The 17,498-nt window shown below is 39.5% G+C and overlaps 1 protein-coding gene across 4 annotated transcripts; it reads right to left on the bottom strand.

The window, feature by feature from the left end:
* Positions 1-873: 873 nt before the first annotated feature.
* Positions 874-13,766, bottom strand: LOC127779314 (DNA polymerase zeta catalytic subunit). Of its 4 annotated transcripts, none has more exons than XM_052306040.1 (23): positions 13,575-13,766; positions 13,359-13,441; positions 12,655-12,712; positions 12,004-12,053; positions 11,821-11,927; positions 11,342-11,384; positions 10,734-10,802; positions 10,290-10,424; positions 10,026-10,197; positions 9,853-9,944; positions 9,363-9,770; positions 7,903-8,824; positions 6,780-7,019; positions 6,382-6,713; positions 5,994-6,142; positions 4,767-5,343; positions 4,384-4,530; positions 3,641-3,916; positions 3,206-3,313; positions 2,770-2,975; positions 2,392-2,695; positions 1,627-2,280; positions 874-1,202 (listed from the first exon to the last, which is right to left on the bottom strand). In XM_052306040.1, the coding sequence occupies exons 1-23, from the start codon at positions 13,705-13,707 to the stop codon at positions 1,029-1,031; spliced, it is 5,439 nt and encodes a 1,812-aa protein (XP_052162000.1). In that variant the 5' UTR covers positions 13,708-13,766; the 3' UTR covers positions 874-1,028. The 4 variants fall into 4 exon arrangements, with proteins under 4 accessions (XP_052162000.1, XP_052162001.1, XP_052162002.1 ...); XM_052306041.1 differs by having other exon boundaries at positions 7,921-8,824; XM_052306042.1 differs by lacking the exon at positions 12,004-12,053 and having other exon boundaries at positions 13,575-13,626.
* Between the last annotated feature and the right edge of the window lie 3,732 nt (positions 13,767-17,498).

Here is a 17,498-nt window from a genome sequence, read left to right as displayed (position 1 = left end):
CGTTCAAGGAGAACTCACTCGATTCTTACCAATGTAGTAGTTCCAGTATTGCATGACTGTTCTGCACATTGCTCTACACGATCTGCAGCTTCTGTTCCTGATCTGAGCATCAATGATTCAGTAAATCCCCTACCGTTCAATGAGAGCTCATTCGATTCTTTACCAATATCGAGTGCCTTGGCCCCCATAGACGACGTTCCAGTGGTGCATGGCTGGTTGCGCCTTGCTCTGTAAGAGCTGGAGCTTCTGGTCCTGTATTATGTAAAGGCAACCTAACCATCCATACTTCGGTAAAAATGTCAGAAAGATAACACGATTACACAAACAATCTGGAGCCTCTGGCCCTTGATCCCTATGACCTGACCATCCACAATTCAGTAAAATGATATCAGAAAGATAACACAAACAAGCCAACCGATTTTCTATCTCTGCCTGCCAAAATGAAACCAGTAAAATGATATCAGAAAGATAACACAAACAAGCCAACCGATTTTCTATCTCTGCCTGTCAAAATGAAACCGGACTTCCTAGAGAACTGTTGAATAACAACTATAATTAATTATTACCTGCTGAATAATGATATCAGAAAGATAACACAAACAAGCCAACCGATTTTCTATCTCTGCCTACCAAAATGAAACCAGTAAAATGATATCAGAAAGATAACACAAACAAGCCAACCGATTTTCTATCTCTGCCTGTCAAAATGAAACCGGACTTCCTAGAGAACTGCTGAATAACAACTATAATTAATTATTACCTGCTGAATAAAGCTGCGTGACGAGGAAGAGCATAGGGCCATAGGGGGGGGGGGGGGGGGGGGGGGGGGGATGGTCCAGACTGAAGCACCAACAAACAGCGAAGGACTCTGTCCAAATTCCCTCGAGGATTTGCATTATTGTACATTAAATTTCTTTGCTCAACACATGTTATACAATTGTACAATGTTACAACAAAATAAATACACTTGATTGTACATGTTACAAATTTACAGCATATACAGGGATATGAACAAAAAAAAAGCAAATTCAGAAGAGTTCTGGACAACAGAAGGGATAATACCCAGCTTCTATTGCTGATTCTGAAACACCCCTCAACTCCCTTCGAATCTTTCTCCGCTCAAAGAACACTGGGCATGCAAGGGAAATGCACTTGATCCCACTTTCAACAATCCAATCTGCCCCTCCGCAGTGACCACATATCTGGGCAATGTTAACGAGTTTTACTGTCAGTTCATCTGAAACAGCTTATCTCAAGGCTATCTGCTCTATGAACAGTAAAGATAAAAAAATTGTGCAAGTCTGCAGCAGTTAAAATAGAGTAAGTATATGCCAAAAGAAAGTGGAGGAATTTCATTATTTCTGATGTTCAATTCTTGTGAGGTTGTTACACAGAAACTTCATGAATGAATCTATTAAGAACCAACATATATTGGTGTGCATAAAAGTGAGAACATAAATGAATTTTAGTTTTTCCTGCAATGATTTCATCCTCCCCGAATGTATGTGTAATCAGGTAAACAGTTATGTAAACAAAAGTTAAGATGCTATTATGTTTGTGGAACTAGGTAGGAGGGTATACCACAAGCATTTGTTTGGCACAATTATCAAAGAAATATTAACTTACAGCAGCAAGATGCTGAATTTCCCGCTCCAATTTGGAAGTTCTGCCAGCAACTACTGTGCCGACAACAGCTTCATTTCTCAAGCAGTTGTTGCAAAATGTGTCTGATCCTTGAATTATTTCACCACAAATTATACAGTGGCTTGACATATAGTAAGTATCTATCCTGCTTCCTTTGCCAACCCCGTTCTTATTCAATCCTAATCGGCTAAAGCTACCATGACCAGATGCAGACTGTCGTTTAGCAAGTGTTTCCCTTATTGGGCGAGGCATCTCATTAAACCACTTATTCAGGTCAGCACCAACGAGTCCAAAAACACGTTGCAATGCAGGGATTATCTGTTTGGTTATGTAATATAGTGCATTTAATCTATATGGAGATCCAACTTCTAGCAGGCCATAAGGATCAATAACCATATCTACAAGCCGAGCACCTGGTTCTCCATGGATTACAACATATGGCACTCTCTCCCCATAGCGAGGTTCTGCCCTAGGATCAGATAGAATTGCTTTTGTTGCAACAATTGCTGCGGGTGGCAGCGAGGAAGCCCTTGCACTATAAGTACCTAGGCGAACCTCCTTAGCAAAAACGAAATCTTGAATAGAAATTTTCCCTGATAGTATCCGTGTCCATTGACGCTCCAAATATGACCTAACCTGCAAGATAAAAGGCTATCAAGCCATAGCCTGACAGATGGCGGGAAGGCCAAATTTGACAATCCAAAGAAAGTAGTCCTTGCAAAGAGAAGATCAAGAAGCACGCCTTACTTTTGCTAAGTCTTGTTCTTCAAACATTATTCTAATAGATTGCTCTAAAATCTTTGCAACTGCTGGGCATGTATCTCTCCGCACTGTTTCAATTCCCTTTGCATCAAAGATTGGCTCTTTCTGTTCAGGACTCTCGTAGCTATACCCAACATATCTTTTTTTCGTAAGAAGAAAACATGGGTGATAGACTTTCTCAAACTTCAATGTGACTGGATCCGGATTCATTGCAGTTATTGAAGAGGCGATCTCCTTTCCTATTCGAAATGCTTCTTCCCTAGAGCGCCCTTTTAGAAGAACAAACATGCTATAGGAAACAGGTGGGTTTGTAAGTATGGCTACATAACGATTTGAAGATAGAAGATAAAGACACAAGTATACCTGTCAGTATCACCATATACAACTCTAGCTTTCCACAAAGGGTGCTGGTTAACGAATGATATAGCTGTTTCAAGCGTTCTACGGCCACACTGAACAATGCTGTCTGCAATCTCTGCACAGGGCATACGACCACTGAATCCAGCAGCTGTGTAACCATATGTTACATTAGCTATCAGCTTCAGAGCAAGTTGGCGTGCATTAAAAATCTGAAAAAAGAAGACTATTCATTTTGTAACATGATAAAGCCAGTAAAGGTTCTTTTACCCCAAAAGGAGGGACATGAAAGGGAAAGAAACATGATTGCTGTCTAAGCACAGTGCATTAAAATGAAAGAGCTTACTGCACTATATAGAATACACATATTAAATCAACTTCTAATAAGACGCTTTAATATTATATGGATAGAGGTCTTAAAAAATAGTTTAGAAGTGAATACCCGCTGCAGAACCTTCTGAGATGCAGACAGCTTTTTCATTGCTTTCTTCACCATAATTCTTGTTGATAGTATCTCTTCGAGAAGGCGAGGAAGCACACCTTTCCTGACCTGTAAAATGACATTAAAAATGTGTTCAAAAGGACAGTTCAGCATAAGACCTAACAAAACGAAGGGATGCTGTATATGCAGAAAAATGGAGGGCATCAAATCGCAGTTAAGTGCAACTCTAAGCAATACTTTCCAGAATACAGCTGATAATCCAGCTGATAGAACAAAAGGACAATCCCAATGTGGATAGGCTGGGATTTCGGTCCATCCAAATGAGACCTGATACAATTATCAACAATGATGCTAGGCATGTACTACAACAACTATAAAGAAAACCTGTAACCGTAATGCTTGGTAACAGTATAGCTCACCCAAGAAGAACATTACCTCAGGTTGCACGTACAGGACACCATTTGGAGTCAGCAGCAGCTGATTTTTCAGGTCAGCAATTTTCTGTGGATCTGCTGAATATGAGCTGACACCAAGTACACTTGACTTTGACGGGAAAACTTTACCCAAGCATGTGGAATAACATAAGTTATATGCTATTATCATGGAGGGATAAAGGGATTGAAAATCCAATACAACAACTGGGTCAGAGTAGAAAGCTGACTCTGGTTCCATTACAAGTGGCAAGCATTCCATGGCTGGCTGAGAAGCAACCTGCGAAGTTGCACATAAGAACACTTAAAATACTGGCATCAATATTTTATGCATTCATATTTAATTAATTTTTAGCAAAGAAAAAAAAATCCAATTTTCTAACTTTATGTGAGTAACTAACCAGAAGATAAACAGATTTATAAAACAAGGAGCCCGACATGGAAATTAAATTTTCATGGTGCTTAAAAGAGCAGTCCCATCAAAATCTTAAAAGATGTCCTAATTATCTTTTTTTTCCTTGTTACACACAAAATGTAACTTCTTTGGATCCCTGCTGACCACAGAGCAAAATGGCCATCTTTGGCACAGAGATATCATGTAGTGATATACAAGCTTGTCACTTGCCAGTAGAATCCATAACACCATCTCTAGTACATGTTACATAATTTGTGGTAAATGCAAATGAGAAACTATATATCTGAAGCAGATAGAGAGATCTTAGCATGGTAAGGAGGGAGTGATTTCACCTGTTGATTTCCAGGGGAAATTGCAAGGTAGTTTTGTGTATGAGCCAATCTCAAGAGCATAGATTCAACACGAAACTGAGAACCTCGAGAAAGAACAGAGAAGAAATCAATACCAAATACACGGGCAAGTTCAGATGTCCGGTTTACCTGCATGGTCAAGTAATATTTGTTGAGAAAAACTGGCTATAGAAGAACATTTAGCAGTAGCTTGTGCAAGAAATTTCAACAAAACCAACTCCATTTCTGTAATGATAAATCATGGCTAGGAGCTTGTTAAGGAGAAGTTGCAAAATTGATAAAAGATTTCAACTAAAATACAAAGAATCTCAAATAGCTCTATCTTGACGATGTACCAGCAAGATAAATGTGGGGATTCCATTTACCAGGTCAAGTTGATTTAATATTTCAAGGTTGAGAGAAGATCTCTTGTTAACATATTCTATGCATCGATATCTTCCTCGTCCAGAACCTGTTGAAAACCATCGATTCAATATCTTAGTTGGTACTAATGGTACCTTCCTCCTCAAGACTTCATTAGCTACAGCCTCGAGGGAGTAATTATTAAGTTTAACTTCTGCACGCATGAGACGCCATAAGTTCAGTATGATTCGTCCATCAACATGTATACCACTAGCATGAGCATGACTCCAATTGTTTTCACTGGCATCATCAATAACATCATCAGCTGAAGATGCTCCAGGAAGCTCCTGACTAGATTCGTCCACTGGGTTCATAGGTGGATGTTTCATCTGATGCGGTGGTGTCCTTGAAATTCTTTTCAGTAAGCCTATACCCAGATGAGCAGCTCTTTCAGCAAGGAATCCTAAAGATCCTAACTGAATCTCCCATCCAACTATAATATCTGGATCAATTGAACATATTGCATTAATAAGATGGTTCAAAAGTTCCCTCTCTCCAGGAAATACATTTACGTCACAACCGGAAACTCCATCCAGGTTTCTGCAGTTACAAGAAAAAAAGGACAATAAAGACATCTCAATTGAACAAGCTAAACTCTTACAGCCCTCAAAAAAGAATCAAACAAGTTCCTTAGCTGAAAGCAAACAATTATGGTTACATGAGGGTGTAACTCTAAAACAGTGAAAGTGCATGTGGTTTACGATCGAAAAAATCCTAAACAAAAGAACCCAAAGTAGTATGGTGTTCTTGAAGTCCAGAAGCATAGGATATGGTCAGCACATATGATAGGCCCATCACATGGAAGCAACAAATGTGTTTCTGATGGCATTATATCAAATCCTTAACACTCATAAATAAGATAGTGATCCAAATCAGTGTACCCTCATCAAATATGACATCAGTTGCCACTGCCACTGTGGCAGTCACCACCATAGTCACTCAGTGTTCTTGCAAACCTCTCTTGTTGAACTAGGATTACGACTGACATACTAATGTACTGGATTTCACGTTTAACACAAGTACACAACTCTTCTGATTAGGACAGTTCAATTTCTTGAGATTCTGTAGACTTATTAAGAGATAGTGGTGTTGATTGACAAAAACAAAAATTAAGAAGGGACTGATTAGTGCCAGATGAAATGGAAAAGTAAAACAACAAACAATTCCAAGATCGAGTGATTTCGCACAACCTCCTCCTGTGTGAACTGTCATTGTTTCCACGTATAAGCACATGAACTTCAATAGTATTGTCAGCATCATCCTCAACGGCCAGCGATACAGCATTGATGGCATCAAATCGTGGATCAGGACGCAGCTCTCCTCTGCTTTCTGTTATTACCTGTAGCTATGAAAGAAATGTTATGTGGTAATCCAACTTTGCATATTTCTTTTCACTGGATAGAGCAAGTCAAACTGGCATGATTAATAACCAAAAAAAAAAAAAAAAAAAACTCCTACTGGTTGCAGACATAGATATTTCTAAAAAAGAAAAGTAAATTAGCACCTACATTGTATGAAGAATGAACAAAAAGAAACATATGTACGTCGGGAACAAAAGAAAAAAGAATGTGGTACAACCTCTATGCTAATTATAGTCAGTTGCTGTCCGCCACCAATACTAGCAGGATCACAGAATCCAATTTGACTGAGAGGTGTAAGTTTATCCTTCTCATCTCCACCAGAGATCTGGGAAAAGTCATGCCAATCAGCCAGATTTTTAATTTCTTGGTTGGAAAGATCTGGTTCTATCATAACTGTATCATCAGGAAATGTTGTAATGCTATGCTCCAAAGCCATTTTAGATGCAGGAGAATCATCCATCAAAGCAGGACCTCCCATATATGGTGAAAGAGTAGAATTGTTTGCTCCTTCCTGATCAACAGACACTTTCTCGCCATAGTTGGAATGACCTAAAATAACAGAGAGTATGAGGACATCAATACATAGTTGTTAAATTGATTTGCACAGGAACTTACCTATAGCAGAGACACTAATGGAACAAGATTGTTGGGTTAGCCACTGGCCCACGGCTACAGTGGATGGTGGCGAAAATGCATGTGTCAGCAAATATAAGGCTGATCCATCATTTTGGAAATGAGTTGGAACACCCAATGTATCCCATGAACTTCCCATGCGTTGAAATGATTCATTCTGCTTATTCTCTTCAGCGGTCTGATTAAAAAACAGAGGGATATCGGCAAATCCCAGTTTGGAAGCTGAAAAATAGCAGAACGAATGTGGATTAACAAAAAAAAAATACAATGTGCTTTAAATGATATTAAGTAGATAATGATACCAGAAAATCCAAGAAAGATTTAAGTTTTAACAGAATAGCATTGTACCTATAGTAAGGCAACATAATATGTCTTGTATTAAGTAGGACGGTCCCTAAAACCCATGCCATGCTAATATCCTACACTTCCTGAGTAGCTACACGCATATAACTAGTGTCATAAGTCATATTCCCCTAAAAAAATTTCATAACTATCAAGGAACTACAGATTTGGTAACCTATTTCACAGAACTACAGATTTCCGGCAATTTTGTTTCACTGAGACACATATGAGTATGACAACCCATAACTCCTATTTTCCTGCAAGGCTCTCAAAGGCGCAAGATCCGCAGTGAGGAACTAAAACCAGGAAAAAGAAATGATGCTTTGAGACGTAACCAACATCTTTACTGAACCCTGATGAGTAATAGTATGAATATCAACAGATAAAAATATAATTCATTATTGGTATAGGGTTACATGAATAATGGTCTTTTGCATACACGCAAATATTTCATGCTGGTATAATGGTTGGTAGTCCAAACTGTTCCAGAGGGGAAACAATAATGAGCTATGCAAATGGCAACAGACCTAAAAGCCTAATGCTAGAAAAACTGAAAGAAAACAATGAACATCTGTTACATAATCATACCGTAGGCACTAACACAATTAGTTATATATTGGATGGGTAAAAACAACATCAAAGCTAATATCACACAAGCAACGACTATATGCATCAAATGAATTGCATTCACCATGATAAAATAAAGATCACTTATGGAACTTACATTGACCATGATAAAATAAATATCACTTGTGGAACTTACATTGAGGCAGCTCACTACCTGCTGAAGAGCCCTCCAAACATAATACTTCATTCTTCATTGGAGGCTTCCGTGCAAAGGTCATCTGCAAATATTCACTGCCAGAATAATACATTTCTGAATTTGAAAGGTCACTGGATATATCATGCAATTCTAGTCGCTCAGAATTCACAATTTCATTCTCTTTACGAACGATGTATGCTGCATCTCCAGAATTACCAACTTCTGATTGTTCAGACCGAAAAGATCTCCTCCTCCTCCTCATCAAATCTCTCACAGAATCACACAATGGGTCATGTTCACCTGTTAGACTAGAAGATCCCCTCTCAGTGTTATCTGGGTTAGCATGGGAGTTCTTTCCAGTTCCACTCATGAAAGAAGCACTTAGCACCTTCTCAGTAGGCATCGCACCACCTGAATGACCATCAGCATTCAAATCTGATCTCTTTTTAATGGAAAGTGGCAAAGAGCCCCAGAGAAGTTCATTTCCTCCACGCTTACTGGCTTTTGAACTACTTTGAGGAGATGAATAACTAGGCAATCCAGCCCTTTTCCTGTTGATTTTATACTTACCATCTTCTTGTGGAACTTCCTTGTTTTCATCAGATGACCCATCAATCTGCGGAATACTATTGCTCAGGGAACTACTCTCACCAAGCCTTACAGAACTGCGGTAGGACATTTGATCATTTGGTTGTTCTTCTCCAATCACAGGTCCAATTGAATCAAGAATATCCTGGCACTCCTGCTGAGAAGCACCATCAAAATCCAGCTGTGCAGACTCTAAGGCAACTGCAATGGACTTCTTGGAAAATAAAGGGCTAAGAATGGCTTCATTGACCAACTCATCATCAGTTGTTGGTTCTTCTGCAGCTTGTGAGGAGGCCAGCCAGCTTAGAAGGCCAAGAGCTTCAGCATCCACAAGCTACAAACGAAAAAATTACAGGAGATTAGAGGATCTGAATTAATCAAGAATAGGTAATAATTGCACTCAAATAGAAAAAAAAATATTATGCAATGCAGAAAGATGACATATACCTAATACCAGAATGGAAATCTCCAGCCAATCAAAGATCAGCATGTAAAATGATTGACAGGATCAGAGAATATGTCTATGGATCGTCATATCCTGAAGCATCTATCTGTGCCCTTTCAGACCCAGTGATATCTTCGTGCCACCATCTCAAGTGTGGCTATGTAATGGTTTTGTTTGATGTAATCAGGGTGTTCATCATGTATTTTATCAGTGACCAAGATTCAGCAACTAAACCATGCAGGTCTTCAGCTTGAAACTATTTTAAATACACTTTATGGTATAAAGGAAAATTGATTTAACCATATTTGTAATTGATACACCTCAAGTTAAATTACAAATGGACTCAATAGTAAGTACTTTGAGCAAAATTGCTTTTATTTGAAGCAAGTACTAACCAAATAACTAAGATATATGGTATATATATTACCTTTTCATGTTCTTCAAATAATTGAGATGATGTTCTTTGAGCAGCAGATGATGACACTGGGCACTGAGTGTTTCCCTCTTCCGATGGCTCTAAACACAGAACATTTGTGATCTGGTTCTCCTGTTGAGTGCCCGCAGAAATATCACTATCAATAATAGAACAGTAGTCATTCTGTGAAAATGTGATAGTCCCAATAATATCATTCAATGATTTTAAGCATTCTTCAAGCTTTTCAGATTCTTCCATGGTTGGAACTCTGTGATAGGACACTTCCTCCTTTGGACATAGCATAGAAAGGGCAGTCTCATATTTAATTCCATGAAGAAAACTTCTAAGAACAGAATCCCGCAAAGGTCTGCCCATATCAACAGGTTTTGCTTCCTCCAACAATCTTAAGTGCTCGAGTTCCTGAACAAAACAGATATTGCAGAGGTTAGGCAATTAGCACATTTTCTAGCATATATGCATATAGACAAAGCATGAAAGATACCTCCCAAATTGATAAAAGTGACCGAACTATTTTGCTATCTGCTGTAGCTTGTGAAAGGGAAGTGTACATCTTATACTTTTCATTTAGGATGCCTAGACATGCCAATGAAATTGTTAGTGCAACACATAGATACACAATAAAAAAAAGCTGTTAGTGTCATTGTGCCATTGGACCTTCTATTCTCGAGTCAGCTTCAAGCATCAAAGAACTATGTCGATTAGTGACGTTCCAATTTGTTCCTTCCATGCAATGGGAAGTGGCTGAACTAGCCAGTATTAAAGAATGTGATACTGTTGAAGATATCCAGATTGTCGGTTTTCTAATTGCGACATTATCCGGATGTACCTATCATTTTTAAGGAAAAGAAGCAGGATATATTAAGTAGAAGCAGTGGACCAAAGTATCAACCAACAAAGACTAATGGAAATAATACTTACCTTATGCCCTGATTCAGTGGAGCAGTCCACCTTGCTGTGAAGAGATGACTTTGGATGAAAATCATCTGGCAATGGAGGGCGGAACTTGAAGTCTGTAACATGTACATAGCCCATTCCATACAAGTTGTAGTCAATCTAAAATATAAGTTCAACAGAAATGGTCATCTCCAGCCGCTCAAATATCAATATACTACATACTCCCTCTGTCCACAAATATAAGGGCTTTGCCCGGATGTGACGTATCCTAGTACAACGAATCTGGACACTCTCTGTCCAGATTCGATGTATTAGGATGTGTCACATCCAACCAAAAACACTTATATTTGTGGACAGAGGGAGTATCATAAAAGCAAGACTGTGGTATTTATTATATTAAGACTCTATGATTGTGCGAAAGAGACAAAATGAAATATTGTAAAACAAAAAAGAAAGCATTGCTCTCACCAAAAAGTGAAGAAGATATGGAATGTGGGACTCATAAGGTTGGAATACTCTATTAAGAACAGCACCATCCTGAAACCAAGCAGCTAAAAATCAGGACCACAGGAAATAGTTTAAAATACTCCCATTTGAGAAGAATAAAGTGTATTTACAAGGAAGGTCACAAGATGAACTGCACAATTTCAAATTAAAACAGTGACAATCTGTATAAAGGACAGATTATATCCCAGATGGAATAACTGTTTAGTGGCCAAGTTTCAGGTTGCTTGGGAAAATGAATTTACAGCTTCAAATCATGAAAATAAAGCAACACGCATATGCAACAGTGAGAATCAATGCACTGCTGTAATATTATAATGTTATTGATATACTTTGATGTAAAACTATGAAAGAGAATGCCCGAATTGTAACTCGGAGACAGTGAAAAGTAAACAATAACAATGAAAAAGGAATAGAGCGAGTAACAAAACAAAGTACCATTGCCAAAAAAGTAGTGAGATTAAAGAAACAAAAATCTAGAAGTAGGTATCACAGCTATATTCCTCCTGTCAGACATGTTTAGCTACTGGAAAATACTAGGGTCGTAAATTAAGCAGAAGGGGTCAACATACCAATAGATGGGCTGCAGCTCGAGAAACTTCATGAGGATAATATCTTCAGATTATATCAAGGCAATCAGTTGTACGGGGAAGTCTTATAGAAGGAAACAAAATACTGGCATGCATTTATTATAAAATCTCAAATCTATGTGTATGGCAAGCAACGCTTAAAGTACAGCATCAACTGATTTATATGCACCTAATATAATCTTTCAGGATGAACACAGATAGACAGAAATTGTGCAGCAAAGGAAACAGTGGATGCAATAACATAGTATCACAACTGAATAGAAATTGTTCCACAACTGAACTCAGTATCACTTCTTCCAAGTTTTCAGTACATATTTTGTTTAGTTTTGATTTATAAATAAATATATGGAATATGTTCATGGAAAGACTAGGTGAGAAGGAAAGAACAAATAATCTAGAACTGGTTCAAACATCCATAGCAGCAAATATATTTTCTTAAAAAATAATTAAATTATGGATACAAATAAATCTTCACAAAAAGTTCCTCAGATGTATGATAGCCATACAACTTTTTTGCTCGAACAAGGGTACATCCATGCACATGCTTCTTTTTTGATGAGCTGCGAATCTGTAAGAAAAACGATGATATCAAAAAATACAACAGGGTATTCATACCATAAAAAAATAATTGGACTTCAAAATACCTGCAAAGCTTTCTCAAGATCACTCAATAGACCAGATATAAATGAATTACCTAGAGAAAGGGCACAAAAGAGTCAACTTCATCCTTGTCATCAAGCGATGTTCTTGACATTAAAAGCAACAGTTAATCAGGGAGCATCAATACCAACATTTAAAGCAAATAACACATTTAGGCTATTTGGTTAGAAAAAGTAAGGCCCGTTTGATTTCTAGACACAGCTGCCCTTTTGGCCAGAATAAAATCTAAGAGATGCTCACCAAGGCACAGACACATACAAAGGATTCAGCATACTGTCTAAATTATCTAAATGTGTTGCAGATGCATACAAGGCCAAGCTTTGGACATATGAAGTAACCTTTCAAATCATAAATCAAGTTCATAAAAATTGCAACGGTGGATAAGAGGAATTAGTGTCTAAAAAGTTTGTGACATAGCAGTAAGACTCAGTTAGAAGATGAATAAATAAATAAATAACGAGCAATTTAAAGTTTCTGGTGATGTACTAATGTGGATATGAAAATCATCAGAAAAAAAGTTTCAGGTAATGTGGATAGAAAATCATTGGTACAATTCCAAATAGAATAATCCATGTAACAAATTGCACAAGCAACAGTAATAGCATGTACATGATGCATTACAAAGAATGAATCACCTTTTTCGACGTTATGAAGAAGGTCCTCTTTGCAAGGTACATACAGAAATGGAAGGACCTAGATACAGAAAAGAAAAACAACTAGTTGGAACAACTAAGGATGAATGGAATAGTCTGAATAACTTTCTGGGGAAAAGCAAGATGAGAAAATCAAGTATATCTGTATTCATTCAACAACACGAATTCGAAATATGATAGAGCTAATCATCGTGTGTATATCCAAACTCAAAAGAAAAAATGATTGCACACAGTATTAAATATTGCATATAATACAAGCAAACATCAAATATATGGAGTAGAGAACTAAGGTTAAGCTCATCCAGGATAAGAGGACTTCAAAAGTGAAATTGGAGCTCCAAACTTCGAATTTGGTGCGCGTACAGTGAGGATAAGCACATTGACACATTTCCCTCCAAATTTTCAAATTTGAATCCAGACAGCAAAGGCCACGAGCATCAATTGTTGTACACGAATACTGTATAATACATGAGGAGGACTACTTGCTGCGGATGGCTACCAACCCGCAAACACAATTACACAAATGTGTTACACCCTCACAGCGTCACTCACACTCACGCTCAAAGCATCAAACACACGCAGACTCGGTTGAAGTCTTGAATCAAAAATGACGAGCGAAATTAGCTAATTCCAAGTACGAATGAACAAACAAACAAAAAATCATCAGAGAAGCTGGTCATACGCACCCGATGGATGTGGAGGCAAGTCTTCTGCCCCGCGGGGGTGGAGCCGTAGATCCTGATCACCGGCACCTCCTCCACCTCTCCGCCTACATCCACACACACACACACCCAAAACTCATCAGCCACTCGACATGCGCGCGGTACAGAGACGGAACAAAGGGGGGCGAGACGGAGGTCGAGAGAGGCGGGTGGAGAAGAGAGGGGGGAAGGGAAATGCACCGTGGAAGTGGCTGTAGGAGAAGTCGAATCCGGGGAGGGGCGGCGCCATGTAGTAGTCGAGGGAGACGATCCGCACGCTGAGCACCGGGGAGGCGGTCCCCGGCGGCGAGGAGGAGGATGCGGCGGCGGCCATGGTCGCCGCCGCACAAGGCCAAGGCGGGCCGCGGTTTTGCGCGAGTTGAATGGAGTCGAGGCGCTAGACAGGCTATAAGTGGAAGCTTATCCGTGGGCTATAAGTGGGCCGCGGCTCCTTGCGGTGGAAGCTTCTGCTTGGTTTGACTCGGTCAACAGGGTGAGGTGGCGTGGCCTACGTGAGCCTGCTGTGTGCTCAGAACACGATTCTTAGCTGTTGACGTTGAGTTTGAATTAGCATCGGTCTAGATTCCACCCTAAAATTTGAACACCTACGTAAAGTATTAAATATAGGCTAAAAAAATAATTAGAGTAAAGTGTGTTGGTGGTCCTTAAACTTGTAAGATTGTGTCATATAAGTCACTAAACTCTCAAAATGCATATTCAGGTACTAGAAGTCAAAGTGTATTATTTTGGTCCCAAATTGACACATCCCCTCTAGAATTCTACGTGGCGCTGATGTGGCAATGCCACATGGACGTGACGTGTCCTTTTCTCTCTTGCTCACAATAAATTATATTTCTGTTAGTTTATAAATTCACAAACATCATTATTTTACTATCAATCAAGTTATTTCATAATTAAAATCACTGAAATCAAATCAAACAAAGTCTTCAAATGAAATCAAACAAAAGGGGAAAATTTCAACATCAGAGTTGCAACACCTGCTAGGACTACGGCTTCCTCCTCCACGGACCTCAGCGACTGCGGCTGTGGGCCTCTCCTCCCCCTCCTTGCTAGCGCCTACGGACCTCTCCTCGCCGACGTCTATAGCTCCCGCGCCACATCCTGCAATAGCTGCGCCGCCGTGGACATCCTCGCCGCACCCTGCCATGCCACCGCCGCTGTGGACCTCCTCGCCGCGCCCTGTCGCGCCACCGCCGCCATGGACCTCCTCGCTGCATCCTGCCACGCCTCGCTGCCCTGGTCCACCTCGCCGCATCCTATTGCGTCGCCGCCATGGTCTTCCTCGCTGTGCCCTTGCCGCGCCGCCACAGCAATGGACCGCCACCGAGCCACAGCCACCGCCGTTTTTTCTTCTTTTCTTTTTCTTTTTCATTTTCTTTTCATTCTTCTTTTTTTCCCTTTCTTCTGCACGGATCACAAAGAAAGAGAGAAAGAGAAGAAAGGGAAAAAGAGAAGAAAAAAGGAAAAAAATTAAATGGATCCTATTTGTCAGTCAAAATAATACCACGTCATATCCATGTGGCATGCCACATCAACGCCACGTAGCATCCTGAAGGGGTTGTGGCGATTTGAGACCTAGATGACACATTATGACAAGTTCTGGGACTTTATGCATTTTGAGAGTTTAGGGACCTAGATGACACACCACTACAAGTTTAAGGACCGCCCGTACACTTTACTCAAATAACTAATTACTCCCTCCGTCCCATAATATTAAAACCTAGGACTGGATGGGACGTTTCATAGTTCAATGAATCTGGATGCATCCAGATTCATTGAACTATGAAACGTCCCATCCAGTCCTAGGTTTTAATATTATGGGACGGAGGGAGTACACAGATTGCGACTAATTTGCGAGACGAATATTTTAAACCTAATTGCTCTATGATTTGACAGCGTGCGGTTACAGTAAACATTTGTTAATGATGAAATAATTAGGCTTAATATGTTTACTGACAGATTCTATAATTAGTATTTTTATTAGTGCCCGAACACCCCATGCGACATCCTATATAATACCCGATGTGACACACCAAAACTTTACACCCCTGAATCTAAACACCCCCTTACATCCTTAACCACAATGTTAGATATAGGCCCTATTTAGATCCCACTCCAAAATTTTTCACCCTGTCACATCGAACGTTTGAACACCTGCATGAAGTATGAAATATAGGCTAAAAAAATAACTAATTGCACAAATTGCGACTAATTTGCTAGATGAATCTTTTAAGCCTAATTGCTGAATGATTTGGCAATGTGGTGTTACAGTAAATATTTGCTAATAATGGATTAATTAGGTTTAATAAATTTGTCTCGCCTAAAACGATGATATCAAAAAAGTTTGGGCCCATAAGGTCCCGTTTAGTTCCCAAAAGTTTTTTCCAAAAAACATCACATCGATTTTTTGATGTATGCATGGAGCATTAAATATAGATTAAAAGAAAAACTAATTACACAGTTAAGGGGGAAATCTCAAGACGAATCTTTTGAGCGTAATTAATCCATGATTAGCCATAAGTGCTACAGTAACCCACATGTGCTAATGACGGATGAATTATGCTCAAAAGATTCGTCTCGCGGTTTCCATGCGAGTTATGAAATTAGTTTTTTCATTTGTGTCCGAAAACTTCTTTCGACATTCGGTCAAACATCCGATTTGACACCCAAAAATTTTCATTTCCCGAACTAAACGGGCCTATTCTCCGGAAACGATGGGCCGACAATTCATGCCCTGACTTTACCCAAGTCCAAATCTCCCAGAGATGACAACAGAGACGGTGATCACTCGTATCAGCAGCAGTCACCTGTGAGCGTGAGTGACCTGTCGCCGACGCTTTCCCCGGCCGCCGGCGACGAACACGCATGCTAACGCCTCTCCTCACGCCGCGTGCCAGCCCGGTCGCTGTGCCGTTTGCCCTGTGCCCTCGTGCCGTGCACGGCCACGTGTCCGGCCGCCTTTGCTACCACGTTGGCTTATTGGGTTCTTCCCTGTGGCGTCCTGGACCATCAGGCTGCTATGACTCGACGAGTGATGTGATGCGAATTGCTCAATCACGTCTGGTCGTCTGGATTTTTAACAGGTTATCTGAAACAGAGGTGGGTTTTTGTCACTTGTCTTATGCATGACGTTTAAAAATAATACTAAATTCTTTTAATAAAATTAGTAAGGTAAATCAATACTCTATTCGATCAAAAATATAAGGGATTTTGAATGGATGTAACACTTATACCGTTCAAAATAACTTATATTTTGAAACGGAGAAGATACATTATAATATATCACGTCATAAGTTTGAATTCGATTTCATTTAGAGTCAAAATTATTATTCTTATTTCTACTTATATATAAGTTGAATTTAAACATTCGAATAATATATCATATATCGATCCATCTTTTAAATATTCTTTTAGCAATATATAAAAATAAGAAGACGTCGTCTCCAAAGACGAATAGACTTTCCAGTGGGAGCCTGGGAGGGCAGGAGGCAAACGACAACTCTTGGCATAATCACAGCACACAGGACCCCCCAACACAGAAACTCAGCTAGTAATTGTCACTGGTGACATGTTAATTAGTATGATAATACTATCATCATTACCGAGCTGTATTGTCCATGACAATAATGGAGACAGTTCCTCATCACACCCACAAAAAAAAAAAAAGAAACACAACATAATAATGGGGACTGTTAGAAATCATGGCGTCGTGATTAGAAGGTAAGCTCCTCTGGACCTGTAGTGGGAAGGGAAGCAAACCACAGTTATCCAATAATAGAGAGGGGAAGCAAGCTGTTGTTGGTCAAAGGGGGCCTTGCCAGAGTGGCAGGAAACGGTCAAATGGACAGGTGGATGCACACCTAGCAGGCTAGCACAAAAGCCCGTTTCATTCTCCGAAAGCAGCCATGAAACCTTGTCAGATTCTGATCATGAAATCCAGCCATTGATCTATTAGTATTTATTTATTTCAGAGAGAATGGTATAAAGGCAAACATTTACATACACGAGCGTATACTTATCTCAATCATGCACACTTCTTCATCTATATAAGTACTTCCGAGAGGCTGTACTGTTATATTTTAAAATTGAGCAAATCAATATATA

This window comes from Oryza glaberrima, chromosome 7 (assembly GCF_000147395.1).
Source record: "Oryza glaberrima chromosome 7, OglaRS2, whole genome shotgun sequence".
Taxonomy (NCBI): Eukaryota; Viridiplantae; Streptophyta; class Magnoliopsida; order Poales; family Poaceae; genus Oryza; species Oryza glaberrima.
Note: the sequence above shows the minus strand (reverse complement) of the source record. Positions and strands in the feature narration are given on the sequence as shown.

Coding starts and splice junctions, on each gene's coding strand:
- LOC127779314 (XM_052306040.1), bottom strand. CDS start 13,707: ATGGCCGCCGCCGCATCCTCCTCCTCGCCGCCGGGGACCGCCTCCCCG. Junction 4,531..4,766: donor TATTAAATCAACTTGACCTG/GTAAATGGAATC, acceptor TTGACCATGCAG/GTAAACCGGACATCTGAACT. Junction 1,203..1,626: donor AAATTCAGCATCTTGCTGCT/GTAAGTTAATAT, acceptor AACATTGCCCAG/ATATGTGGTCACTGCGGAGG.